Genomic DNA, 25,097 nt, shown 5'->3' with positions numbered 1-25,097 from the left:
AAGAGGTTTCCTCTGGGATCCCTGCAGCTTGACAAAGTTTGCAGCAGCCTCTGTACTGGATAAAACCATGCCTATATTTTCCCCTACAGGAGCACGCTTCCTCAGTTTCCCCAGTGATCAATTGCCTGAGCTGCCAGCACTGTGTGTGCATGTGTTATGGCACACACAGTTAGGTCAGGATAATAACTTTCATCACAGAAGGACAAAATATGATTTCAAACATTAGGATTCACTCTCCATCAAATAGATGAATCTCTATCCAATATACCAATGTAAATGGAAAACCTCAAGAAAGTTCAGATTATGAAGAGCTGTTTAAAACCTGAGTAGTTTACTAGATCTAAATTCTGAACAGACTGTGTTTGACACACAACGTTACACCCACATATTGGGAAGTTCTAACTGTCTAGTGGTACTCAGCACTTCTCCTGAGCGTAAACCCATCTAGCATCAAAAATTGCAAGGGCCCAAGAAAATTACAAAAAGCAGCAAAAAATATTCATTTGTATTCCTTATACTCTCTGTACACATTTTCTAAGATGACTAATTTTAAACTATGGGTATTATTTTCTTCAAGCGTTTCCATCTATTACTAATTAAGAAATTGAACTTTCTATTTGCACAGTTGATGCATTATTTTTAATAATAGAAATAATTTCTTCTTGTAGGCAACTGCTTTGTACAGATCCTGTGCTGCTAGCTTCAGCAGAGCCTCTTCCTGGATGCTCTTGTCCTACGCTGCATTCCTGTGCGGAAAATTTTCTTCTGTCCTGGGAGATTTCACTTCATATGGGTCTTTAATTAGAGTCCACATTTTAAAAATATGGGTAAACTGAAGTGAAAAAACTGCAAGCCAGATAGACTGTGCAACACAAATTACCCTATTATAGAAGAAATTTTCATAGGATTGTAAGATTACAAGACAATTGAGGTTGGAAAAGTCCTCCAGAGGTTATCTCCTCCAAAAACTTCCTGCTAAAAGCAGATGCATTTGGTACAATAATTCAATCCTGTTATGATTCTCTTTCAGTAGGGTTCCATAGCAATCTGCTTCAGTGAAAATAAAACATTTGCCTGTCAAATCTGGCCATAATCTTGCATTTGAGTACCAGGACTGATTCTTTTGGAAGTGTCACAAAGGATCTGCGCCATGGTTTCATTTTAGTACTCTGATCTGGGGCCAGGCATTATCTATTCTTCTCTTCTTTGCTGTTTGTATATAATGCAAGGCAGTGTCCTGAGCAGTGATTGCAACAAAATCTCCTCGTTTTCAAACAATATTTTCTGATGACATACTTGCATTAATTTTTGGTTGAAAAATCCCACAAAATATCTCCTTTTTAACGTAAATAATATTTTTGCTAAAAAGGAGAAGAAATTGAAAACAGATTTCCTGCTTGCCAAGAGAGAGTTATTAGGTACATTATTTAAGAAAACGTGGAGACTTCATATTGTTCCAGTCTGGCTTGTATATGATTTGAAGATATATAACTTCCTCTGTTTGTTCCAATAACCATTCCCTTTCCATGCGCCACTCATTTTCATCCACGCACTGAGAGTTTAAGTAAAGCCAACATACTGGGTACCTTTTGCTTTCAGATAGAGTTGGTTGGTAGGAAAATCCTGTATTAATAATTTTGGGTCAACAGAAATGTCTAACCTCTGTGTTAAGCTTTTGTTTATGAAAAATCTCAAAAGTAATACAGTATTCAGTTAAATTATTATGATTTGCCTTTTTTTTTTTCATTCTTTAAAAATGAAATTTAGAAATTCCCTTAAAGTAGTGAAAATCACAATTCAGGAATTTAGACATTTTTATTGCTGATACGTATTCAGGAGGACTAAGGTTTCTGTTAAGTAATAGTTATCAATGGTATCATGTATCAGAGATGAAACTGGCATAATATACCAATGGGAATCCATATTATGTGACAGTGATGCTGCAAAAAGAATCTTTTTAGAGAGAATCAAAAGCCTACCAGGAGCCATATTCTATCAACCAATAAAGCCAGACTAATCCATTCTCTCCCGTATGTACTTACCGTTCTCAAAATTAATTACAGTGATGAAATATGAAAAATTATTACAGTTCTACACAGTTGATTTCAATTGTGATTCCAGAGTTGAAATTCTCTACACTACGTAATTTTTTTCCACTCAAGTACTGACATAATGATACACTTACTAAAAATACACTAGCTTCTTATAAACTAAAAAAAATGGTGATAAAAGGTCCAAAGCTACCACAGATACAAACGGTTTGAGGAAGAAAAAAAAAAAGTGAAACAAGCAAGAGCTAAAACATCTAGAATTCTGAGATGAGATAATTGAGAACATATACTTAATCCATGTAAATAGTACTGTAAATGAAAACAGATCCACTGTGAATAGGATTCTTCAAAAAATATCTTTGCATGGTTCTTCCTTCAGAGGACACAATAGAAAAGGCAAATCTTTTGCCTGTTTATTTTGAAAGAAATTATATCCATTTTATTGGAGCAAGTATAAAGAATTTGAAAAAACTCACTCTAACTAGTCTGTCATAATAAATCAGAGACAATAAATACAAAATTCTGTTCCGCATTCAGTTGAATACATGGTGTTTACTTGTGAAGTAACTAAATGAAGTGTGGCACATATTGATCTAGATGTCTCTATAAAACTATAATATTTATATGAAATACATATGCTCAAATCTCTTTATGGTCTTTCTACTTAGTGTTCTGATCATGCCTTCATCTATCAACCATCTAAATTCTTTCTTTGTATACCAGTAGCAGGCTGCTGTGGTTGAAGTAAACAGGTTCTTGTAAAGTCTAACTGGTTTTCCCCAAGAAAGGATGGGTCTCAGTCACTTTTTCTTATTAGGAAAAGCAAATAAACGTCAACAGAGACTGTACATATGATCTTGTTTATCTATTAGTGGTATGCAGTCTTTAAATATACCATTTTACGAAATATTTCTAGCTGCTTGTGCTTTTTATGATGTACCTAACATTATTCAAGATTCTATTAATTCAGGTCAATTAAGTGAAAACTTCATGCATGTGCTTACACGTGTGTCTCTTATTTTGTTAAAAACATGCTTTATTTTAATATAAACTCTGGTCTCTAATACAGATAGAGTAATAGGTGCTGTACATTCATGATTTCACGTTTTTCTTTTTTCACAGAAGACTTGAACCCAAAGATGGTCCTCTAAGGACCACTTATTTAGCCAATATGTATAGTGAACCAGAACAATATGTTATAATATTTTAAGCATTAAAAAAAACCTCACTTATGTGTTGCATATATGACAAAACCAAAAACTGCGAACACTCATCTAGAGCAGACACTTGTGGACCAAACAAAGACACAGCAGGTTGGTCTTTAAAAAATACCTCCAACAAGTAACTAAAAAGTGTTAGTCCCAAACTTGCCTTTTTGCATTAGTCATTCATATCTGTGAACACAGCGCTCTGAAATCAAGACATATCTTTTTTAAAAATTCAACTGTAAGCTCTCTATTTTCTCACTCTGATTCTCACATCAGGCTCTAGAATTCTTCTAGCACAAAGGAGAGAAGTCAAAAATATTCAAAGATATACTAAATTGTCTGTCAAGTGTGCAACAACTGGGCAACTTTATTTTAATATTTGTCTGTTAAAAAGTAGATTTTCATTATTTTCTTTACTCCTGAAGGATTAAAAATTTCAAAAGGGTTGAAGTTACTGAGAAGCCAAAAGCACTGACTTTAAAGTATGTATCAACATTAAATGTATAAAAGAATACGACTACACTGTGACTGGAGATGTGATTGCAGTATGTGAGAACATGTCTGAGGTACCTTTAATTTCTGTAAATTGGACCTGATAGCTTCAGCTGCCAACTATTTAGGAAGCAGAGTGAACTCATGCAGCCCATACTGAAGCTGCTGTGATTAATTCTGACGGAAACTATCTGTTCTTTCCAATATGTTCCATGCTCTTTGGAATCTCTCTAATATTGTGAGTAAAGAAAAAGGAATTAGTTAATACCAGAAAGCACTCAAAAAGCTACATTCAGTATACGCTATACAGTACACATCAGTCAAGCAGCACTGGATCATACATCGGATTAACATAAATGGGAAATCATTAATGTCAGATGTTTGAGTTACCTCTGATGCAGATATTAATTTACTTTGTGACCAATATAAGTATGTAAAATTAAGAATCAAGAAGGAATAATTTCAAATTCTCTTAAACATAAAATTGGTAATGTGTGACAAACATACAGTCACACACAAGACCCTAATTAGTTGTGAATTATTACAGCTATGAAGCTATATCAAGCGCATTTATACAAGCCCAGGTTTCAGTCTTGCTTAGTGAGTATTGGTGGTGTGTCACTGGCATCCTTTAAATATTAGAAATTTTTTCTGAAGCACATAGAAATAGTACAGAAGAATTCACTTACACAAGTCCTCAAATATTTTATGCCCACCTAAGTGAGATTTCTACTAGAGAACAGGCCAATAGAGTGCATTTCAGATATTTTAATCCTGGATAAATAGCGCACACCTTTGTTTAAACTGCTTATCAGTGCTTGTATCTAAGTCTGTTTGCAATAGCATGCTATCATAAGTGATTCATTGTGAGCTGCTTTGCTCTATTTCAACTTTCTTGCTCAGTTACAGCTAAATGAGTTTATCTTACATTTTTATGATGTAAGGAATTGTGCAATGCTTGTCTATAAAGCAAGTTAAGAAATAAAATTTAATATTCTTTGCTTGATGCACACCTCTGAAACTGCAATAATAAGAAGAAAGCACAGTGATTTGTTTCTCCCACAGTCTGGATAAGTTAAGAGGCTTCCACTGTAGCTTAAAGTAAAAGACGAATATTCATCCTTTCATTCAATCTTGATGGTAATATTATCCAGAGTATTTCTGCTTTCACATAAAATACCACAACATTTAGACACAACACAGCTCTATCACCACAAGAAATGTGACTTGATCTAGTGTCTCTGCCCATGGCAAGGGGCTTAGAACTACATGATCTTTAAGGTCCTTTCCAACCCAAACCATTCCATGATTCTCTGACTAATTTAATAGTATAAATAGAAGTAAAAACTGTTAAATGCTATGGCATGCACAAGGTGTCCATACCAGAAAGCTTAATGCAGGAATAAACCACATCTCTAGCATTAGCATCTCAGTTGCAAACAGACCTTAATCTATTGCTCTAATCCCTCCAAACCCTGGGTTCCCTTCCTCCTACTATTTTGTGCAGCAGGTATCACACACACAAGACACTCTCTTATTACTTTTGAAATAAATTGACAATAATTTCCCTTAAATAAGTTGCTTTCTATCTTCCCTCCATTACTCATTTTCAAATTGCCTTATACATTTTTTAAATGCTCAATGAGTCAAAAAAACCCTAAAGCCTTTGTAAGCAGTGCAGGAGTTAGCAAAGTCTTTAAGATTTTTGAGCATTTCATTCACGACCCGAACCGATGCATTTCTTTCCATAGAAATCACTCCAAAACGTCATGACTAATTTTCTGTAACAGAATCTGAGTGAAAACAAAAAGTCAGAATTCACCAAAATTTGCCAATTAATTCACCACTTCTGCCATCTAACATTGCACTCCTTGGAATGTCCACACTTAAATTCATGGCCTGTATGTTTTGTAGAATATAGTAGATCAGCAGATTTATAACCCACATTCAGTCTTTCTTGGGTCAAAATTTGGACAGCAACAACTGCTATTTTGATGCCAAACCCAAAAGTTTTTTTAAAGTTTAGGCAGAGAGAAGGAAAAGTTGAATTTTTTATAATTTTAACTAGAAATATAAAATTAGTGCTACTATTGTAGGAATGGAACATGATTTGAGACCTAGAATACACATTTAAGTCATAATGTTATATGTCACTTCCCACATTTCCTTTCTTGCTTTCATAGGAATGGATATAGTTTAATAAGCATGCAAAACTGAAAAAAAAAAAGTTTGTCCTATTAGTTCTATCTGTCAGACTATTTAACACTCATCATATTTTCTTTATCACTAAGTGAGACTTCATTTGAAACAGTGGGATTAGAAGAATGGCTAGCAGATGGGAAATAGAGACACCCCTGGGGATCGTAATGCAATCCATGTCACATTCTCTTATTACATTCTCATCCCACTGGAAAATAATATCTTACATATTGTATCAAATTATTTAATATAATAATCTAATGTCACTTTCTTTGGAGCTATGCCTCTCATTACTGCAGCAAATGGACCTTTGCCAAAGTATCTGGGTAAACCCTAAAAATTTTTTTCTAATTTTTAATCAAATTCAAATGTCTAATGAGTGCAAGATGGCCTGTCAACTTCAATTATCTGTTTGTCTTTCTGTTTACCATATCTATCTGTCTACAGTTTTTATTTTTCTCTGTGAAGTTTAGTTATTGAATCCCATGTTTCCTTCTGGAAGGAATCTCTAACAGATGATTCTTCCTGTTGATATGTTGATGATTTGCTAATTTATGGCTTGTAAATTTAAGAAATCTGAAGAAATCTCTGGGAAGCAAAGTAGATCACAAGAGAAGAGAAACAAGAGGTTTTACTGGGTTATACAGTAAAGAATTGTGATTTCATTAAAATACAATTTTAATCTTATATATTAACTACAGTAATGCCTCTGGATCTTTTTTTTTTAAACTTTTGAATATTTAACAAAGTTTAGCATAATTATTTCCTATTGGGACAAGATAAGCAGTTTATATATACACATACATGTATATAAAATAATAATAATCCCTCTCCTTCCCAATATCTATTCATGTGAAGCCACGTTCTGCTTGCTGCCCTCATAAAGAGTTTCCATTGGATTTGATAATGGTTTCGAAAAAGGCAAAAAGAATTTAGCTCATGAAATTAAAAATTAATTCAATGTAGAGGAAAGACTAAAAAAAAATAATAAAAAAAAAATCATTAAGTTATGCAGTCTCTCTTTCAGTCCATAAGTTTACAAATGGCCTTTCCATATGCTTTCTAGAGCTTTGTGCAAGCTGATTTACAGTATCCTAATGTCTTCAACTGGAAAATATTTCACAGAATTAAAATACAGTCTGATCATATGAACACATGCATACAGAAATGAAATAACTGAATAAAACCAATCTTGATTCTCAAGTAAATGAGTAAATGTAGAATAAAAGATTAATTATAAATTAGTAGAGGTAAAACAAATGCGGATCTTTAGCCAAATCTCAGACCAGACCTGAGTAATATGAATGTTATAAATAAACAGACCTTGATTTTTTTTTGGCGGGGGGAGGGCTTAAAAGAAACAACACAGATGATCTTTTAAGTCCTATTTTGGCTAGGACTGAATGTGTAAGTTCCAAATATCACAAAAAGAGAGCAACAGCAGAACTCTACTTATCTAAACCAAATAATTTCTTGAAGAAAACCTTTGTTTCATAAGATTTAAAGTGTACGCTTTATAGTTCAGAGGTTAATTGCAGCGCTTCAGAAAGTCATCCAAAGACAACGTGATCACTGCCTGTTCCAGACTTCCAGAGGTAGGCATGCATGAACTTACCTGTAGGTTTATTGGTACATTCTAAAACAATAAATCAGTCTATCAGCTATGGCGATAGAGTGGCAGATACCTTTTAATCCTTCTACGGTACTTCACTTTAAAAAATACCACTTTAAAATGATCCCTTGAATACTAATTCCTGAGTTCTACAGATAAGTTACAGGAACAGCCTAAACACAGCAAGTCAAATGGAAAGCCTTAAAAAGAAAGGACCTAAATGTAGATAGGGTGTAGGGAACCATCTGCTGGTCTCAAAATTATTAAGAAAAATGGCTAAGAGGAAATGTCTTTAATACTCAAGCTATACATCACTTCAGTTTGTAACTGATGAAAAAAAATGTCAAACAAACAAAAAAATGAAACTTCCCCTGCTTATGTATATAAAATTAGATGCTATTTTCTAAGCTAAAACCTAATCTATAGACTTTTTATAATACTGTAATAAAAGGTCAGATTTTTTTACTTCTCCACCCAATCACGTTACATCTAGCTTTTATGTCCAGTATTTGTATCCAGTATTTTGTCATTACAAACTACGTTATCTGTTCATAATGATACTAGTTCGTCACTAATTTAACTTTATAAAATTATGTGCAAATAACTTCTTGCAAGTGTGTGTTTTCATTAGTTATTTCCTAGTGATCTAGTAAGTTTCACAATGTTTAGTGAGATACGTCCTATACAATATTGCTGATATTTTCTAGTGTGACAATATAATTCTTGGCAATGAAGCAATTAATGAGTCAATCTTCATTATAAATTTGTCTACTTTGCATTTTAAAAGCATTTTTCATCTTCAGAAAGCATAAACTTGATTCTGTTAAATCTCACAAAAACTCTCTCAGGTAATTACTAGTTCATTAATAATAAAAATACGCCAACTGTTCTACAGAGAAAGTAAGTCACACTGTTACCTCCTTCTACAGGTCTCAGCAGAGCGTTGGCTAATACGTAAAGAATGTTAGGTGCAATACCTGCTTTGCAAAAATTATTTCCCAAAACATAAAACCGTGTACTACAGAATTCATCCAGGGAAACACACAGGAAGAAGAAACAGTAGTAACTGAATTGTGCATGTGAAAGAACAGAAAAACTGTGTAGGACTCTATATCGAAAATACTGGAAACCATATCACTGTTATCCTAAGATACCTCTTAGCAGTATTAGAAAATAATATTTTTTACAGTTCTGATTGCTTCTCATGCTTGAATTTTATTTCCCAGTTACATCTTACGTGTGTGTATACATATATTTAATACCAACTATCTTCTGCCTTTGTAACTACAGTCTGGTTTTCTCTGTGACATTTGTATTTAGTGGTGATTATAACAAAAAACAATTATTTGTTTATTCTAACTAAACTAAGGAAGCCAGTTTTTTCTTGTCTACTGACCATCTGATTCTGGTGTATTGGGACACAGTATAAAAATTAGTTTTCTGATGAACTGGTCTGTAAACAGTAGCAGAACAGTTGTTTAGCATTAATCTCATCATCTAATAGAGCAGATCTCATTGCTTTCACATCTGAAATTCAAGACAAGGATTGTTACCTTTTTTGGTAACTTTTTTTTTTTTTTTTTTTGCACTAGGTTGTAATTATGTCAAAGTCATTACCCTTCTTGTCTTTAAATGCGTATGTTTGGTTTCAGTCACATTTTGTATAGATATGTTGGTATGCATTTTGGTAGATATGCAACAGTGAGAACTCTTATTTATTTAACAGGTGAAATTCCAGTCAAAGACTATAATAACATTCCTGCTTTTTATTCTATGAGACTATAGACTTCTTATTACAGGAGTATATTACAAAGCAGAGATTATAATTTAAATTTAAATTTAACAATCCCAATGGACTTTTGTAACAAAACTACCTAGTATCTAGTAAATTTAACCAGTGATAATTGCATACTGCCTACAAACTACTTCTGTTTCTGAACTCTGTATGCGTGTGTCTCATCTAAGAGGGAAGTAAGCTTATTTATTGTGCAAAATGATTCCTATGTAGTTTATGAGTCCTTTGGGGACTTTATTGGCTGAAAAGGAAAATGAAATGTGAGATCAAACTCACTGGTGTGTTGGTTGTTTTTCTTCTTTAGTAAGTGGAGTTTTTAAGCGTACATTCTGGCTGCTTCAATAGTTACAATTCTATAGCAAGGCTCTCCTCAGGCTAAAGCCACGTAGTGCAATCCTCAAAATATACATAATCTTATGTTACTTTTAACTTCCCAACTAAACGTCTAATAGTCATATAGAAGCATGTTATTCCACAGACATAGTTCGTAAAGCAACATGTATAAACATATACATAAATGCTACAAAGCAGATTCTGTGTATTTATCTATTTAGGTGAAAGTTTAAAAGTATACACATTTGTTATTTTAAGAGTTGAAACTACATCTTGCAACAAAATTTAGCTGCTCTCATTTTGTACATGCATTTAATTTTATCTGGAAACTTTCTGACGTTAGGAATAGAACAACTGTAGTTTCTCATTATGTTTGCTGCCAGAATCTATGTTTGGTTGCTCAACCAAAGTTCTTATATTGCTAATTACTACCACATGCCCATATCTCAAGCAAAGGAAAACTTATTGGTTCTGACAACCCATTCTCTCAACACTGAATTCCAAATGAAAACTTAAATTTTGGCCAAACATAACATTTCATCAATCTTGTTCTACTGACTGCAAAAGCAACATCAAACAACGGGTGCTAATGGCTTTTTACTGTGCAGTTCCCAAGCTTAGATTCTCTGATGAAAGACCCACATGAGCAAAGGACATCTTTAAACTACTTAGTAATTAATAATTGAACCAGAAAACAATGCATAAAGTAAATCGAACAGTTTTTATGCTGATGATAGAGTCGAGTTTGAAACGACAAGTTATACGGGCAGTAGAGAACAGCAGAGAAAGCACTGACAACATAGTGAGCTAAAACCAAACAGATAATGCATATAAGCAAAGACAAAAAGAAAAGGTGAAAAAAATAAAATTAAGCACGCCCCAAAGCTAGCAGAAGCCTGTAATCTGGAGTTGAGTTTTTCAGGATGCAGGGTTCTGTCTGAAGATCAGGTCCAAGTTTAGAGACATCTGAGCAATGCTGGGTACTAGTGACAATGTAGAAGGGGAGACACTAAAACTCTGTATGTAAAATAGTTTTTACACCGTATTTCCCTCTGCTATAACTCCTTTGGAGCCTCAAAAACAGAGGTGTAATTTCTGTGTTTGAAAAGCTTCTCTCTTTGAGAAACTAAGTATAAATACAAGTATGAAACTGAGTAGGACTCTGTCACAAATAAACATTTTGGAAAAGCAATCACACCAGTCCATCTCAGAAAGAAATTAAGGCATTTTGTTAATATGGATAAGTGATTTACAATGCAAGTTTCCAACCTTAGTGTTTATACTAAAAAATAACTTTAGACATTTGATGGTATCTCAAAAAAATGAAAGTATTGAAGTTGTCAATTGTGTCATCTAATTGCTTGAGCATTATTGAACATACAATAGTATAAGCTATAACTAAAGAAAAAACTTGGATTTATCTACCCAGTGATGTAAAACAGTACTCTAGAATAAGCTCTGTTGGACATTTACAGTCTTTCTGCTCCACAGAGAGGAGAAACAACTTGATAAAACTATAATCCACATTTATAAAATGATGCATGGGTGATGAATTGAAGGAATAAAGTAAAAAAAACCCACATCTTCTTAAAGTAAGGAGAGGAACACTTAATTAGATGTGTTGCTTGTGGTACTTGCGGTACCTTCTCTATGTTATATGGAAAGGATTCTACATGACTAGTCTCTTAGGGCAAACGTATCTCTACCAGTGAATGTCACAATGATTTCTGATGAAACAAAAGATGACAACACTAATGGTGATATAGAGGAGAAACTACTATATCACCAAGTACGTCTAGTTCATTAAAGGCTATATCCCAGCAGGTCTAGATGCTGGGAATGCCAGAAAGAGCTGGTTTTAACTTGGTCAAGAAAACAAGGAGGCTTTCAATAGAAATGTAATGAGCTAATGTGGTCCAATAAAATTTAACTTTTGCTAACAGGTAAAAATAATATTTTTTATACAGGTTTGGGGTTTTTTTTCCAAACTATATTGATACTAAGGCTGCTACTTGCTTTTCTTAGGATAGGTTTTAGACCACATGTGGAAGAGAATCACTTTAAAATTCCTGGTCATAGATCCTAAAATCACAAGTGTTTGCAATATTCATATGAAATCAATAGGAGCTGTATGAGATATGAATCTGCTGTTTGGACAATGAGAAACAGCACTATCAGACTTCTGACATAGTCAGCCTAATGGAATAACTGAATTGACATAAATCTCGTATTTTGCACTCCAGTAAACCCAAGTTTTCTAAAGAACTCAGTTGTTTGACAATCATGTGAATTATCATTGTCACTTAGTTAAGAGATGACCACACGGTAATTTGATGCCCAAAACTGTGAAGTGACAAGTGAACCTTGTTCCGGAAGCTAACTGTGCATAGAACTGCAGCATTTTTTACAAGGTATGTCAGTGTAGTCCTAGGGGTATCCAGGTTCTCTTGAAGTAGGGACAAAATGTTGTGACTTGTACCACAGCATAGCCCAGGTCTCTAATTATAGTGTGACAACTCTCCAGTGGTAACATCTGATGTCAAGGAATACAGCCTTATAAGCTGTGAGTCAGCTATTACCACCTTCAGGGGCTCTTTAAAGTCACACAACCACACCTGGTCTTTTTTGACTTACTTTCTGCCTCTGGTTGAGTTAAAAGTCCCGCCGTATTTCTTCCGATTAAGGATGAGAGCAGCAATTTCTGGCACGTAGCGAGCAAACATTGCCTACATGCATGAAACAAAAACACAAAAAAAGAAAATGGCATGCAGAGAGTGTTCTACTGCAGCAGAGGCAGCAGAGCCTCTTGGGATACTTACTTTCTTCCACTAACCGCACTATAGGAACCACCATATTTCTTGCGGTTTCCTATTAACTCTATGATTTCAGGGACGTAGCTGGCAAACATGGCCTAAGAAGAAGATAGGAGACAGAAGAAAAGACTAAAAAGAGAGGCCAAAGAAAGGGGGATGATGAATATTTTCAGAAGATATATATCTTTAAGATCTGAAAATGCAAAAGAATTAGATCTATGAAGTTGTTTAAAAAGAAAATTTTAAAAATGTAAAAGTTCTTATCAAACAAAACAAGAGGGCTAAATGTAAAAGTTGGTCTTGGAGAAGATGCATACCTTATAAATTAAGAAAATGGTCAAAAGAAGAAAAATAGGCACACAAAACAAAACAAGAACAAAATTAATTCAAACTGGTATCTAATCATAAAATACAGTTATATCTAATTCTTCCTGAAGTGGGGAGGGGAAAAAACCTATGCAAGGTCCACTGCAAAAACCAAAACCAAGTATTATCATTACCGTTACATTTCTATTTTAAAAGACAGACTTTTTTCCCCCATGATTAGGATTCAAAAGAAGACAAAAACAAGATGGAATCAGGGGTTATTCCCCCTGTCAAGAACAAAAAGATCACCCTCCCCGCTCCCAAAAAAAAGTTTTCCAAAAGTTCATGTTTTTAAAAGGATTGGAATGACATGTGATAGATAAAAGGTTTTGAGGAGAAAATAAAAACTATTCTGCCATGTTTTGTCCAACAAACATCTTCTTTGTGGCTGGATACTTCAAAGAGCTACTGCCAGTTGACATGGTTTTTGTCTTTGTATGTCAATAAACGTAGATGGGAATGCATATATTTATGTTCATATATACTCATATATATGTATCTGTGTATCTCATATATGCCATTCATAACATTAGTTATGTACATATCATCTCTAAGATGAATGTATATGTGAAATCGATATATGAGAGTAAAGTAACAATATACACACATATGTATGTGCACAATATAGACTGTGAGTCATCCATAAAGCACTTACCTTGCACCGTGTAAATATTAAAATAAACCTTGCTGTTTTAGAGAATAACATTGCATCAGGTCCTATAATATCACTAACACTGATAAATAACAGAAAAGTTGACATAAGAATTAGTAACTTTGGTGCTATGCACATTCAGGACAAAACACGAGAATTTGCTGATACAAAGGCATACTGGTTATGGACACGTGATAAATTGTGAGTTAAAGTTGTGCTACATGACGTGAAAGGATGTTTGAAATTAAAGAGAATGTGGTTTGCCATCATCTGGATCAGGCAAGCTGCTCTTTAAGGCAGTCCAAAGCCACAGTGTTTGTTGGAATTCTGGGAAGGAACACAGAAGGGTGGGTAGGACGTCTGAAACCGCAAAGTGCCTTTAAGTATCAATAGCAGCCCCAAAAAAACTCACTACAATCAGTCACTAAAACGTAAAGGACTACAAATAACATTAATAAGTTGAAATATTAAGGCACATCATGTATTCACATGCATTACTCATTTAAACGGATTAGAAAAGTTCTGACTCTACCAAATTGGACTAATTTGACAAGCTCTGCCAAAATATTTATCAATAATACAAAAAAAAGGTGTATTAAACATATATTAAAGTTTTATAATTAATTTTAATTCACAAAACCAGATATATTATTTCTCTAATTACAGCACTGAGATATACAGGATCGACTATTAAGGTAGCTGGAATAATAATAATAATAATAACAATAATAATAATAAATAATAATAAAAAGAGGTTTTACCAATCCCCCAAGGATGAAGAAGACCATGAAAAGGCGACCAAGGGTTGTTTTTGCATAAACATCTCCATAGCCAACAGTGGACATTGTAACCATCAGTAAATAAACACATTCCCAATATGTTAGCGGTTGATTATTTTGGAAATTTTCCCATGGATCCCCTGAGTTCTCCACCTAAAATGTACAAGAAAACATATAGTGAATTCACAGAACCGTACCACAAATTACTCTACTGATATATGCGTATGTGCACGTGTGTGTGTGTATATATATATACACGTAATTTGGCATATAATATAAACTCTGGATCCTTTCCTGTGATTAATGTTGAACAAATACAGAACCTAACCCTGTCCCACTTATAGCATTACAGTTCTTTTGCCAATATACATAGCCTTGCCACTCATACTTTTAATGGAAATTATGTTTTCCATTCACCACTAAATAATATAACTTACCAATGCACCTCAGTAAATTCATTTTATACCAATTTGTTCTGAACTTTTTCAGAGTGAATTTTATTTGCAATGCAATTATACTTCTTAAAGTTTTACTTTTGAAGTCTTAAGTAGCGACATGTTAGGTTTCGTGATACACCATTACTTGTCCAAAAAGTCAGCTACTGTATGTGACAAAGCTATAAATGTATCAGTGGGAAGGAGCATGTCTTCTAAAATTTGTTCCACAATAAGAAGTTTGAGGATTTCTACAGTACAATAGAGAAACTTATGCTGAAAAGCAAAAAAAAAAAAAACCAAACCAAAAAACCAAACCCCACCAAAATCCAAGTCCTAGAAAATAGCATTCCCCCCCTCTCCTGGTATAATAAAAAAAAAAATAAAAAAAATGTTTTTAGTTCAAAACCAGGAAAAGCTAATGTTTCTATGATAAAAATGATACATTTGCCCAAAAGAGTGTAAAAAAATATGCTCATCTATGAATGCAAAGTATGTCATAAATGAAAACATCCAAAATTTTGGTGCATCTTGGTAAGAGTGAAAATTAAATTACTATCTGGTGTAATGAGAAGATAAATATTCTGAATTTAATCTGAATTTAATCTTACATAGCTGGATGCAGCTCAAGGTAATTCAAGTGAAATCAATTAAATTGCTCTGGACTAACATTAATATCATTAAATTAAAATATTAGTCCAAAAACCATCCCTAAATAATTTATTGCTATTAGCACCTTGAAAATTTCCTAAATTGATCATAAAATGTACTTAAAGGACAAACACTAAACCATATTTAATTATAGTTACCTAACTAACCAGTAAAAGCTATTGATTTAAAATGTTTAAAATAAATAATTGACATGACCTACCAAATATATGCATATTCACATTTATGAACTCATATGTACTTCTATACTAACTATCTTACAGTTTTCAGGTGCTGTAAAGTGTGGAATTACAAAACTCCTATGTTATCAGTGTCTGAAAGCTATGCCAAGAAAATTGAAATTCAAAAATATAAGAGAAGGAAATAATCTCTAAAAATTGCTACCCGGAATGTTAGCAATCCCATTAATTCTCGTGGAAATACAGAGCTGCTCTTTTCTGGCACAACCATTGATTTCCCAGGACCTCAGTACCATTTCAGCTCTGCCAACCCCTGCCAGGAAGCACTCGGCCTAGTTATTTAGGAAACATTGCCACCTACTGGTAAACTGTAATCATTCAAGAAGTTGCACCAGTTCAAGTCTCATATTTTTTTGCTGAGGTTGATGGTGTATTACTTACTACTCAGAATTAGTTTTGTGTAGAAGCCTAAAATTCAGGAAGCTGCGATGTCTTTTTTTTTTTTTTTATTGTACTCTATAGATATGTTAAGGGACTACTCAGAGCAAGGCAATTTCAGGTAATGAAGTAGCCCAGAGAGCAGATGATCCATGAGAAAAAGTCAATGAAGTATTTTCAAATATACTTACCAAATGTATGAACCCAGCTGCTGTCAGCCACGTGCTGATAAATATAGAGCACAGATTCACTAGCTTGATGGAGTTACTGAAAATAAACAAAACCCAACAACAAATAGGAACTTAGACTGGAATTTATCACATATTTTTAATATGTACCTGTATACAACTGCATACTTTAGACTGAAAGAGCTGAGTGATTATTTCTGAAGAGATGCAGGCTCCCTAAAAAAAAATTAATCAAAAGCCTATGCAAAATATGTATTATTTTGTCTTTGCAGAGTTCACATTTGAACAATTTAGATAAGTTGAAAGAAAAATTCCAATGCATTTAAGAGCAGAAAGAAAAATGGAAACCTTAGCTACATCTGTACTCATAATCAAACCAATAGAAAGAAATAATGATTTTTCACAAATAATTTGGTTGCCTCTCAGTACACTCACCTTCTCGTTTTTCATGGCTATACACCTCAGCAATTATTTACATGTAAATATTCTACTACCCTGGAATACCATCCAGGCAGTTCAAATAAGGATGTTTTTGTTGCATGCTCACCGAACGTTAACACTTGCATAGATGACCACAGGGCAAGACTACCTCCCTACAGTTATAGCAAGCAATTAATTAACTATTGCAGCCAATCTGTAAATGTTACGCTGCTTTTGTGAAAAAAATTATAATTTGCAAATTAAATAACTTAGGTACACACTTTCTGTGTAAAGTCCTAAATAATTTTCATATTATTCTGCTTGCATGAACTCTTATGGACTTTGTGGAAATTCATACAGAGCTAGCGTATTTCATACTTCACATCCACATGTGAATCCATCAAACTCTGCAAACTCTTTTTATTCCCACTATGTTCCCTATTGTAGCCACAGGTTATTTTGAAGCAAGGACCTCACTCAGTTCAGTGGGAAAATACCATACTTAAAAGTTTATGGAAAAAATGCTCAATCTCTTCTTACAAAAATCACTATGATTTCAAAAGCTAAGAAGGATATTCAACAAATACACAAGGAACTGAACTCTATGTATTACTGCGTCTAAATAATCTCACCCATTCATGGACCTGCATTGGAAATAGCTCCCCCTTGTTTTTGAAAACATTTCTAAAAAAGAACAATGCCTTAGAAAAATCACTATTATTCCTAAAGCAATACATTCCAAAAGAATAAAAATTGGGAAAAATTCACTATCAGTGTTGGTAGTAGTAGTTTGCCGTAGAATTTCTTAATATTTCTGTTTATAACTACTTTAAGGACAATAAAAATGCGTTATTTTATAAACAAAGTTGAGAAATCAACCTGGAAAATTAATCTAGCCAGCTCCATTAAAAATATTTTTAAGAGTTACAGGTAGTGAAATGGGCAACTGTGGCTATTAGCAAAGAAATACAATTGTGTAATACGACAGATGCTGTAATGGATACTGCACTCAAAAATAAGATAATACACCAGCAGTTCTGCAATTAATTAGCTTTCACCTAATCAAGACACGTTCCCTATTTCTCTCTTAAGGTATGATCACTTAAGGTTTATATTTTGGTGGTGATAACATTCAGTCACAGCACAGGACCCTAAACAACAGGTTCCTAGATTAAACAAGATGATAGAAATCATACTGTTGCCAAGTTCCATTATGGAAGACTAAATATCATCCTTCACCTGAACTTAGACCAGAAGGGGGTCCTGATACAATAATGCGGCAGTTGGTCTCCACATATTACTATGATACAAGTAAATGACAGCAGTCACTAAAAAATAACTACTACATGACTTGTTTGGTACATTTTATTTTTGCAGATTTATTAAACGTTGTGCCTTATCTCTCCTCTATGAAATACTCCTGTATTTCTGCCAGAGTCTAAATATAGATGACGGATTAGTCACAAACATTTTCCTGCTCTTTAAGCTCTTTCCAACATCTGTGCAAAATCCCTTACTGTGAGCCCTGCCTAAGCCTCTGGAGTTTTGTTGAAAAATATTAGAAAACAGTGAAGTGAAGGAGAGAAATTTTCATCTGAATGCCACACAATTCATTGTATTTCATAAAACACAGGAACAAAAAATACCGAGTAAAATACATTTAATTTCAAATTAGGGAAACAAACAGATCCTTGGCAGAGTACAGTCTTTTAATACGGAGCAGTAAAATTTTGCCTCGCCTTACTGGTTCTTTTAAAATATAATTAATAATTTTTAAGATATTCTAATAATTATCTAGCACCCCCCCACTACTTTGCTAGTCTTCTCACTGCCTCTATTTTTGCATCGTTAGCTTCTTCCTTTGGATTCCAGTGTTTGGAATGGCCCTTCTGCACATTGTGTAAATAATCTATGTTCCTTTAATCCTCATATCTCAGTCACTAATTCCAGGAGTAATTTTAATTTACAAGTTAGAGTAAATCGTTTTCTTTACTTTACTAAGAGGAAAAGGAGGACAGAATTTCTTCTCTAATTGCATCAAATACTAAAAACACAGCCGTGCCATTTATACCCTATCAGTTTCTCATCTTGTCAGTAGTTACTTGCTATTAATGCCAGGCACACTAAAATGCCTCTAGTCAAAAACAATCATACAAGGAAGCTCTGTTTTACAGGCTTTCTAATAATCAACATTTGGCTTTCACAGTTATTTGGACATTCATATAAATAATTACAGAGATGATAATATCTAATCTAAGAGTAAATTTGCACCAGAGAAATGCTTTTTAAATGAACAGGTCAGTCTTGAATAAGCCAGCTCTAAATACACTGAATGTGATTAATGCAGTATCCCTTCATTTGTGGATCTGGAAGTTTACAAATCCACCCGCTCCTGAAGGGGCTTTTAGCCTTTATCCAAAAATCCTTTGAGTTTATGGGGCTTTTCCATTGACTGTCATTTCTTTTAGTGAGGTTGTTCTGTGTGTTAAATGCAAACTCATTGGATATTCCGAGCTCCTGTACAAATGATTCTCCTTTACCATACTGGCAGCATTCTAAGCTACTGGACTACGTTTTCAGTGCAGGTTCTTTGATTTCTTCGTTTAAAAAAAAAATTGATTCCTTACAGTCACACAGTTAAAGACAGATAGCGCGAGAGATTTACAGCAAAGAGAATAGTTTTAAGGTTAAGGGTTGACGAAAACAGCTGTTTACCATGAGTGTGTACAAATCTCAAGGATCTATTTCCCCATCACTACTAATTAACATAGCAAATAAATGGAGTTACTCGCATACAAAGCCTTTACACAGGCATCATCAACCAGTGGAGAGAACATAGGATTTCAGAATGAAACTGAGTTTACAGTAATTACTGGAAGCTGGGTTCAATACTTCAGCTGGGGCATTTTAGGGAATGATGAAAGGCAATGCATTTTCAACTGTGAGGCATGGGAAGGTTCCTTTTTTTTTTTCCCCCCCTTCAAAGTGATCTTTTGTTTAAAGTTGTGCTTCTTCTGCACAACTTTCATGTATTAATAGCCTGAAGAATCAGTGCAAGCCAGAAGGTTACTTGGAATATTTTAAATATTCTTTGAAAGAAATGCTAATTACAATGAACATAATATAAAGATAGCTGAGTGTAAAATTAATTTTTAATATGATTTTGATGTGAAAAGGGATGCTCAGTTCAAAAAAAACTAAAGTAGAGCCACAATGATTATTTCTTAAAATACATTTTATCTGTATTCTGTTCAGTGAATTGTGATTTCTGTTTTTCCAATGCAGCACAATATGGACTGATTTTGTGGAAAGAAGCAATATTTAATCAGTGCAGATCTCTGTAATTCACTCTGCTTTTAATTTATGAGCACTCAGTCTTGCTCAGATATTTCAAATGTAACAACACATCAAGTAAAATCTTCTGCTGATTATGTCAAAAGAGGCTGACACTGATAAATCATTCATCATCAGAAAAAGGTTTAAAAAACAGATAACAAGTGGGGCTTTTTTTCCAGAAAATAAACAAATATATTACTAGGACGACAAACCTAAGACATTTATGTTCTATCACTAATGCAACTAACTCAGTATGTAAGGAAAGGTCTTACCTTGTTTTAAGGATATTCAGAAACTGCAAAATTTCTGAAAACTGTATCAGTCTAAGAGCTCTTAAAAATCTTAAACCTGCAGTAAAGAAAAAAAAAAAGCTCTAGTAAAGAATAATTCAAATTATAACAACATTTCACTTACAATGACAGTGATCAATGAAATCAGCATAGGTAGCGTACAAAATGTCAAATACCTTTGAAATGTTCTTCCATATTTAATGGTTCCAAGATCCTTACCACGTCTTTTTCAATTTTTTTGGAACTTATTTCCTTAATAGTTGAAGTATCCTCCCAGGAAACCTTAGTTTATGTAGGGAGCCATGGGAGGAGACATACAGGCTGAAAGCTCAGGGGGAGAAAAACCTCCCTGAGGTTCTCTTGGTCGTTCTAGTGCACATGTCCTTCTCTTACAGGCTGTCAAAGACACACACAGATCTAAAACTCCTCAGTCCCCCAAGCTCCCACATTGCTTAGTGAAAAATAAAAGATTATGGGCAAGAGATCTGATAACCTTGATAAAGTAGATTGTGTATATGCCTGATTAAATTGATAAACCTTAATGACGTAAAATCTTTTATGGTAATAATGCTCCTTATCTCCACCCTAATTTCCAAAAACTCAAGCAGGACAACAGAGGAACAACACATTCTCTCTTAAAAATGACAAATCTACTGCTATTCTTTCCACCAGACTATAGGAATAGATTACCCTTTGACTATTAAAGTAGTAACTATTTCTGTAAAGAAATAGCATTTTTGTGTTGAAATCATGTTGCATGAAAAGCAATTCCCAGGCAACTGCAAAGCCAGCGAGACATACACACAGAGTGTGTGCAAGAGAAAATACTATAGAAGATTAAGGGCTTAAATTATTAAAAGAGACTGATGCTGATAGTAAATAATTTGGCTGCAGATCTTTGGCATATGAATAAAAGTACATTGTGTATTATACACATGCACAGCTTATAAAATTAAAATAAGGCTTTGAGGATAATTTTTATTAGACAGTACAGCCAAGAGTTACATAAAAGTTGTGTAACATGATATTGTGACTGTTACAATTAGGTCCAGGGCACCTTCTTTTCATACTTTCTCGTTATTGATATTTATTGTAGCCACTTCCAGTGCTATAAACCACTTTTTATTTCTAGAAACTTAAGGAAAGACTGGTCCTGGTAAACATATAAAGATTGTCACAACGCTCATCATCTCAGTGGAGTTGAGAGTTTCCCCTCAAGAGCAAAGATGCGTATGGTGAGATGTGTCTAAATCAAGGCTCTACTCGCAGTATTCTTGGGAAGTTGTTAAATAAAATTTTTACTCTTGTTAAGTCTCATAAATAGCCCTATTAAGTAGCCTTATTTAGGCTCATAAGTAGCCTTAAAGTAGAAAATCACTCCTGTCTGTGTATTACATGGATGCAAAGTTTCTTTTTAATTACTGACGGTGGGGAATTCTGAAGATTAATTACAACTTGAAAGCTAGATTTGATGATCTAGATGAAAAGCAATAAAATGATGCTTAATAATTCTAAACTTCATATCCATTTGCAATTACAGGATGATGATTTTGGATCATAGTGTTGAAACTGAGAGACATGTCCTTCTGCTCCACTTGCAGTAACTCCAACAGTTGCTACTTCTATCCAAAGAGACGTGGCTGGCATAGAGAGGACCTTCACTAGCAGCCCTAAACTTCCTCACCTCTTTTCCATCCAGCAATCTCCCTCACTCAACTCCCTAGGCACTTTTGGAAAAATGGCTAGTGGGAGAAAAATCCTTCCTTTCAAATGCTTTGCATTGCATCTGAAGCAAACAAGATGGCCAATTTACCCATTGCAATGTTTCAAAAAGAAGCCTGAGAAACGTCAATGTTAGCAATAAAACCTCTATCTCCAGACTCTTACAATGCTTCAAGATATATTTTAGTTGCTGAGACATCAAATGATAGAACACAAAGATTATGGCTTTGATGTAGTTTTTGCAGAAGAAGAAAATCATTATGGATTATGTTCTGCATTTGCTACAGCCTACACTATTTTAAAGAATTCCTTTCAGAGAATAGAATTTAAAAAAAAAAAAAAAGAAAAGAAATGGAGAGTTTGCTTGGACAGTTTACCTGAACTAGAAATTAAAAGGTTCCAAGGAGCTTGTAACCTCTGTATCTTGTGAAGGCCTTTACTTGTGGGGCTGTATTTTATAGCTAAAGGAATTATTACACAGAAAGGATCAAATTTTGATCTTCAGAAACCTCAGTGTATTACCAGCTTTGTGTGGTTCAAACATGAAGGACAAAAATGAAATGCTTTCCTTATCATTATGGCAAATGAATTCTTTTCAGTATTCTACTCTTTTCAAGACCCAAACAGTTCTGTTATTAGGTTCCTATACACATCATTTTATTTGATTTTCTGTACTTCCCGTCTTGCAAATAAATCTGAGTTTCATCATCCTAGCAAAAAAGCAAAAAAGGAAAACCCTTAATGACAATACACCTTTGAAGCCTATAAAAATTATGTATTTCAAATGTTTTCAATGCCCATTAAAATTATATTCTCAGTTTTGCTTCAAAGGACCTCTAAAGGTCTTTTTTTATAAAAACCTATTTGGAATATAATATTCTTTCCAGCTATATGAAGAGGCATCACCTCATATAAATTTCATCAGCAGAATGAATATTGCAGGAAAATGCTTTTGTTTGCCCTGACAGTCACTGTTCCTGAACAGGCGCTGAACAAGGAGTCCAGTCTGCCTCAGTGGGACAGAATGTTAGGGTACTGGATTTAGTAATGAATCTACTGGTTCACTTCTGAGCTTTATAGTCCCCTTCAGTAGAAAATTTAGCCAACTGAGGGCTTTAAAATCCATTTGACATTGGCTGATATCAGAGTCAAGGGAGAACCTGGCTCGGGAGGAAACAAGCAGAGACTGGGAGTAGTGTTCTTAGCATAAACCACGGTGCAGACAGTTTGCAAATAGGGCTGAAAGGCTTATAGTTGAGCAGGGAGGAAGCCTATTTAAAGTAGGAAAATAAGGAATATTTGTAAGAGATGGCTATTCCAGAAAAGTGTAAAAGAGAACTCTGAAAAGTGATCTGAAGAAAACACATAAAAGGACCGGACAATGGCAGGGATGCAGCTGGTAGGGTTGATTAACCTTGTTTCCAGGTACTCACAGTATCTTGCTCTCGGGGTCTTAGCGTACAAGTATGCTAAGTATGAGGTTAGTTCAGTGTTTGCAGGTGAAACCCACTATGCCTGTGGTGTTTACTCCACATAACATTGTTATCACAAAAAGTTGGCCAGCCAAAATGACTCTACACAGTAGGGACAAATTACACTGTACAATGCACCAGTGTGCACACCTCCCCAGTAGGTTACACCATGTGAAGACTTTGCGTGATCTATTAAAAACATCCACTAATACCAGCTGAAGTGAAGCAAGGGAGAAAGGGGGAACCTCCCATTCTTGAGCAGTTATATCTACAGCTTGACTGTGAAAGAGATAAGAGGTGCTGTTTTTTAATTAATGTGTTTGGCACTCTAAAACATTTAATAGCATCGACTGCTTGACCTTGTAGTAAATTATGTGCATTTTGAAAGACTGCAGCTAATTCAGAAGTTTCAGCCTTATTCTTCAAATAGACTACAAAAAGCTGCTGCTAAGAATAAACTGTAAGCATAAAACTCAGATGAAATGAGCTTGCCCCCAAATGTATGATTACTTATATCACCTTGAACTTAGCAAGGGGACAATGAATCAACTGAATAATTCTCAGAGGGAAAGTCCACACAGCATTCTGGTGCTGGTATTAATGACATGCGAAAGTGTGATTGCAATCACATGTGCATCTTTAAACTGATGATACAGTAATCCTCACAGCAATAACCATGTTGCAACGAGACTGTTGTCAAACTAAAAATGGCCTAAATTATTCAGTAGGTAGCTTACTACGCATCCACACAAGATTAAAATTAAAACAAGTTAAATAGAAAAGATTTTGATGGGTCTAGCTCAAGAACAATTATTGACAAAGTGACTGTAAAAAACAGCCTGTCTGAAAACTAATCACATGTAATCAGTAACACAATGTCCCATGCTATGCTCTCTCACCTTCTTCAAATCAAACTTGACTCACAACTAAGATGTTATCTCGTTCAGGCCCACCAACTTGCCAAGAATATAAATTTTTCATGTTTGTTTATGCATCAAGAAAAGTAAGCAAAGTTCTATAATAGGAGCACTAACAAAAATTCCCATTTCCCCAAAGCTGTCTCAGCTACTTAGACAAATGTGTACATCTCTCTTTCCTTAGCAATCTTTGGGAACGTACTTCGTACATGTGGGGAAGAATAATTTCTTTTAATATGAAAAAACTACAAAACTGTTTTACATTTAAATGATATAATCAATAGTTTGATAGGGTAAGTTTCTTGTGTATTACGGTAAAGTCTACTCTAATTTTGCACATTTAACAGGATCTCGACTGCTAAAGTTAATTAAGCAAACTGCTGAATGGAATGCTTAGGAAGTACTTGCTGTGTTGTCTCAATCATGTCACTCACGTTTTTCTTGGGAAGAGGAAATACATTGGAATTTTCTTATGGGATCTGACTGGAATAGGATATAATCTTCTATATTAAAAGTTATAAAAAAAGTAAGTATCAGAAGATTTAATTTACCTAGAAAATCTGTCTGACCACAGAAAAATATACATATAAAATGAAAGGCCTCTTCAGTTTGTCATTTGCTGCTAAATGGATGACTGAAGTGTGCTTCTGAGCTGGAGTTTCTCTGAGCTGCAATGCCCAGGATAAAGCTAAGAGGTTCATAGATTTCCAGACCAGAAAAAAATTTTATGAT

At 34.3% G+C, this 25,097-nt stretch overlaps 1 protein-coding gene across 22 annotated transcripts in view; it reads right to left on the bottom strand.

Annotated features, from left to right (window-relative positions):
* Nucleotides 1-25,097, bottom strand: part of KCNMA1 (potassium calcium-activated channel subfamily M alpha 1) — a 506,659-nt gene that overhangs the window by 156,778 nt on the left and 324,784 nt on the right. For 18 of the 22 annotated variants that reach the window (XM_054204500.1, XM_054204499.1, XM_054204501.1 and 15 more), the window contains 4 exons: nt 20,237-20,312; nt 16,212-16,287; nt 14,283-14,453; nt 12,510-12,601 (listed from right to left, as the gene is read on the bottom strand). In XM_054204500.1, coding sequence (XP_054060475.1) covers nt 12,510-12,601; nt 14,283-14,453; nt 16,212-16,287; nt 20,237-20,312 — 415 coding nt within the window. Of the gene's footprint in view, nt 1-8,715; nt 12,417-12,509; nt 12,602-14,282; nt 14,454-16,211; nt 16,288-20,236; nt 20,313-25,097 lie in introns of those variants that run through there. The other 4 variants (XM_054204507.1, XM_054204511.1, XR_008466873.1 and 1 more) reach the window with 3 other exon arrangements.

The sequence above is a fragment of the Rissa tridactyla genome, chromosome 6 (assembly GCF_028500815.1).
Source record: "Rissa tridactyla isolate bRisTri1 chromosome 6, bRisTri1.patW.cur.20221130, whole genome shotgun sequence".
NCBI classification, from domain to species: domain Eukaryota; kingdom Metazoa; phylum Chordata; class Aves; order Charadriiformes; family Laridae; genus Rissa; species Rissa tridactyla.
The sequence above is the reverse complement of the archived record's forward strand: the minus strand, read 5'-3'. Positions and strand labels throughout refer to the sequence as shown.